This window comes from Etheostoma spectabile, chromosome 16 (genome assembly GCF_008692095.1).
Source record: "Etheostoma spectabile isolate EspeVRDwgs_2016 chromosome 16, UIUC_Espe_1.0, whole genome shotgun sequence".
In the NCBI taxonomy this organism is placed as follows: Eukaryota; Metazoa; Chordata; class Actinopteri; order Perciformes; family Percidae; genus Etheostoma; species Etheostoma spectabile.
The window spans coordinates 15,383,133-15,387,881 of NC_045748.1; the positions used below are offsets into that span (position 1 = coordinate 15,383,133).

The 4,749-nt window shown below is 38.3% G+C and overlaps 1 protein-coding gene across 1 annotated transcript in view; it reads right to left on the reverse strand.

Annotated features, from left to right (window-relative positions):
* amacr (alpha-methylacyl-CoA racemase) overlaps nt 1-4,749 on the reverse strand; it is an 11,255-nt gene that overhangs the window by 5,182 nt on the left and 1,324 nt on the right. The window contains exons 2-4 of the mRNA XM_032540020.1: nt 4,448-4,719; nt 2,973-3,116; nt 761-921 (exon numbers count right to left, since the gene is read on the reverse strand). Coding sequence (XP_032395911.1) covers nt 761-921; nt 2,973-3,116; nt 4,448-4,694 — 552 coding nt within the window. The 5' untranslated portion in view covers nt 4,695-4,719. The remainder of the gene's footprint in view (nt 1-760; nt 922-2,972; nt 3,117-4,447; nt 4,720-4,749) is intronic.

Here is a 4,749-nt window from a genome sequence, read left to right on the forward strand (position 1 = left end):
CGAATTGATAAAATTTGATTATGAAAAGAGTTGGCAAAAAAAAAATGTCATTATTGATTCTTTATGTCGCACAACTATTACGGCACTCAATAAGTTGCTGAGAAATGTGAGTATGAAAAAATAAATAAATTAAGTTGAGCGCAGAGCATAAAAAAAAGGAGAAAAAAAAAAGAAGAGCAGAGCGGAGGTAGAGGAAAGACCATCAGAGAGACCTGTAACGTTGTTCTGAAACACATGGCTGCTCTTCCCAGCCGACCATGTTGAAAGCACAGCGCATCCTTTCATGGCACGCACCTTGCGCCTGGATCACCGCGGCTACCATAAACCTAGCCTGAGTCATCGCGGACAAATTACAGTAAAGAAGGCAGCTCTGTTAAACCAAGACTCATGCAACAAATGTGGCATCTGTGGGAAAGCGGAGTTGATTCCCTGATTGTGTGTTCTACTTTTTAAAAAGGACTTTGAGTCATAATAAAATGCATTTGGGAATGATAAAGAAACCAAAGGCTAGAAACATTGTGAGCATTGAAAAACTGAGTTAATACTTTTCTTGCTTTCTTTATGTTGCGTGTGTTTGCTGAAGGTCTGTTGTCGGTCTGAAAGTGCTCTAACTCCGGCCTACGATAGTGTCTGACTGTAGTTTGTAAAAAGCATATCCATTGTCATTTACTTGAGCTTAATTTTTTGGTAACGCTGGTAAAAAAAATATCAAACATGTACTGCATGTTTCTGAATATGAATAATTGCTTGACATCCTTACCATGCTGGCATCAATGATCTGTCCTTTCCCAGAAGTTGTTCTTTCCAGCAGAGCTAGGACTATCCCCAGAGCACAGGTAAGACCCCCACCTGCAAAGTCTGCCATCAGATTCAACGGAGCGTAGGGCTTCTCCCCACTCCGACCCAGCCGGGATAAAAGGCCTGTGACAGAAATGTGGAGATAAGAGCGTCACATAATATGAGAGTAGAGAACACCAGTTAAAAACAATCGAGTAACTGGCCAGTCACCAGTCCTGAAAATCAAAGAAAATTACTTAGTTTGCTAACTGAATAAATCAGAAGGGATGCCATCAAATTAAACATCACAAAGAAAAGGTCAACAGCTCCTGTCCACACAAGTCCAGTTAACACCATAGGAGGGTTTTTATTTTATTTTTATTTTTTTTATTCCAACTAAATAATTGCTTTGTTAACTTTGTTGAACCAGCATGTAACTGTTGGACAGGTTCCTTACTTTTTTTTGGTCATCTGTTATTGTAGAGATAATACAAAAGAGCCTTTACAAGAAAAGTACTAGCAAGTAACAGCAACTTTCTCAACATCCTTGAAGTGCCAATTAAAAAGGCAAGCACACTGTGGCAGTTGTCTCCAAAATGTTCTCATTAGGCCACTTTACTTTGGTCTGTATGTGCTTTATAAACCATATTTTGTATGTTATCAGTGTATTAGTAGGCCTAAGATAAAAAAAACCTTACCAAGGTCACTTTTAAATGTAAATGGACTGTTCTTATATAGTGCTTTTCTAGTCTTAACAACTTGTCAAGTCATTTTTTTAAGCCTTGCATTGAAGTCAATACTCTCTGTTAGCGCCACACAATATGAGGAAAATATCTATTTGCGATAATTTTGATTGATATTGCAATTTCAATATGGTTAACGATATTGGAGGGAATGATCGGTTTTGAATCATTATTCTCATTTTCATTAAAAATTATGAACATTGAAAGAAAGGAAAATGATAATAGAGTGAGTTTTGCGAGGATCTCTACCAAACAAAGACTTTTTTCTTTAGTCTGTAGGATAGGGTTTGTAGGCCGGGACATCTCTGCAGCTCCACAATACTTCATTTAGAATAGTTTGACATATGTTTTGCCTTCAACAAATGTTGCGCCCCCTTTACAATTTAGATACAACAATTACGACAATTGCAATTAATTTTAACACAGTTTGACTTCCTATAGACTAACTAATAAGTATATAATGAAGCTCAAGCTGTTTTATTACATCAAATAATTTAGAGTGATAATACTGGAAAGCCACTATTGGATGGATTTAAAATGGGTAAGCTTATAGATACATTAAGGACAGACTAAAGCTTAAAAACATAGCACCATCGATTACTCTCTTATTTGTAATGTTGTAATTTATGAGGGCTGTATTACAATAGAAAGAGGTCAATGCTTACCATATAAATTACATTACAGAAACTAAGTGAGCGCATTGGGAATACATAGCTTTCAGGGGTGAAATGGTTTTCAATCTATTTTCAAATCAGACCTTGTTTTGTGTCATCAGTTACATTGCATCTGTTTGGTCATTAAGCCTTCCTGGGGGTGCTTAAAGATGAAACGTGTTATCAATGTGTTAGTAGGACCAAGCTTTATGTCTTACCACTGTCAGATGTGGAAGTATTTTAGGTTTTAGAGCAAAGCTGAATCTAAACCCATAACTGAAACTAATTGACATTGTTCGGAATCCCTGTATCTTGGTAAACAAGTTTTATTTTCATTAATCGCACCTACCTCATATGTTACCATATAGTAAATACAGTGGTACATGTATGTATGAGATGTTGTTCTTTGAGTTGGCGGTCATGTCTGAGTACTACTGAGTAAAAAAGGTTGGTATTAATTTGTTAAGTATGTCAGTGATTCATTGCTTCAAATGTACTGGAATAGTTGCAATACTGTTTTTCCAAGGGCACACTAAAATGCCCACTGTCATAACTGTGGTAGACTGAAACTCTGTGTTCAACCTTTTCTTTCACATGTTTTCCAAGGTAATGAAAAGATAACAAGCCTTGGTTTTAAACAAAACCCAAGTACACCGACAAACAACCACCAGCCTCACACAAAGAGGGGTGAATTATCTTCCTCTGACATCTTTATCCTTACTTGGTGCCATTAATCAGTCTGCAATGTAAGGTATATAAATATTCAATCCAAAAACATTAACAGTTGTGTGGTCATTACCTGAAATGGCGAGGTAGTTGATGTCATGCCCAGCTGCGGTGGCGTAAGATCCACTCTGGCCGTACCCTGTCAACCGAGCGTAGATCAAACGAGGGTTTTCCTTTAACATCTCCTGTGGCCCGAGGCCCAGCTTCTCCATCACACCTGGGCAGTAAGAAGAAAGTCAACCTATGAGTATATTCATTAAATAAATCTCTTTATCTGTATCTGCTTATGTTGCCTCTCATACAGTGGGAATATTGTGGCCACAGCCTAGCTATAGCACTTTTTGGGGGTTAAATGGAAAACAGTTAATGACACTTATCAAAGAATCTTTGGAGATTCAAATGCAAAAGGCTGTTTATATCTAGAGAGTACGTTTAATATCATAGGGGTTTTACCATCCAATCACAAACTCAAATATTACAATCAATCTGTTTCCGTGGACTTCTTTATTTTAGTATAAAGACAGTTAGAACTGTTAAATCTATGATCCAACTAAAAACCTAATTCTGACATGACCGTTTTAAAAAATTACGATTTCAGTGGAATCGTTTCTTTATGGAAACGTTTAGAGGACTTTGTTTCAAATCCGGTTCCAAATTTAACGTACACGTTTTGATTTTCATAGCGGCCAGGGGCTTGTTTTGTTGCAGCCGTGGAACACAGTAAGTGGCGCTCTAGTGTGGCTTTATTTCACCTTGAGAAAAAAACAGTAAAACTGCAAATCACACTTGAATCAAAATAAAACTTTCCTCTTATTTGTGAACTAAGCATGTGACCTATTTCAACTCCACCCCTAAACGGATCAATCACTTTCAATTTATTTGCTTATTACTACTACTAATTGTGGATTTTTTCATATTAATGGATTGGTGCTTTTACATAAAGTGCTCATAATATGCTCATTTTCAGGTTCATACTAGTATTTAGAGGTTATTTCAGAATAGGTTTACATGGTTTAATTAAAAAAAAAAAAAAAAACGTATTTTTGTCGTACTGCACATTGCTGCAGCTCCTCTTTTCACCCTGTGTGTTGAGCTTTCTGTTTTAGCTACAGAGTGAGAAATCTCTCCTCTGTTCCATCTTTTTTGGGATTTGCACATGCGCAGTAGCTAGGTAGGGACTACTAGCCAGTCAGAAGCAGAGTATGAGGGTGTGCCACGTGAGCAGCTAGGCAAGCATTATAATGGTTGTTACAAAGTGACGCACGTTTGTCATGGAAGTAAAGACTGGACAACAATAGATCTGTTGGAGCGGTTTGTGAACAGTGTTTTTTGTTGGAGATTGTAAGTCCTTTTGGGGTGGACTTTGGGCTTTTTCACTTTGTAAACCATTACATACACAAAACAAGTTATATAACACAATAAAGGAAAGGGAAAAAGCCAAAAAGCACAATATGCACACTTTAAGTAAAGGATGTAAATACTTCTTCCAACACTGATTCTAACCATGCTGTATTACAGAGCTCGGTACAGCTGTCATGGTGGTCTGACCTTTACGGTAGGGCTCCAGGACCACATCAGACTGGACACAGAGCTTCCTGAGCAGGGCTACACCCTCTGCCATCTTCAGATTGATGGCCACAGACCGTTTGCCCCGTGCTTGTGTGTCCAAAGACATGCCGACTTTATTCCGGTCCACGCGAATCACCTTGGCTCCAAAGTCTGCCAGGATCATGCCACAGAACGGTGCTGGAGCCAGGCCTGCCAGCTCAATAACTCGCACTCCAGCCAGTGCCATGACGAAAGGACTAGAAGGCAGAATACTAGGGAAATTCAAAAAGCAGAGAGGTGAG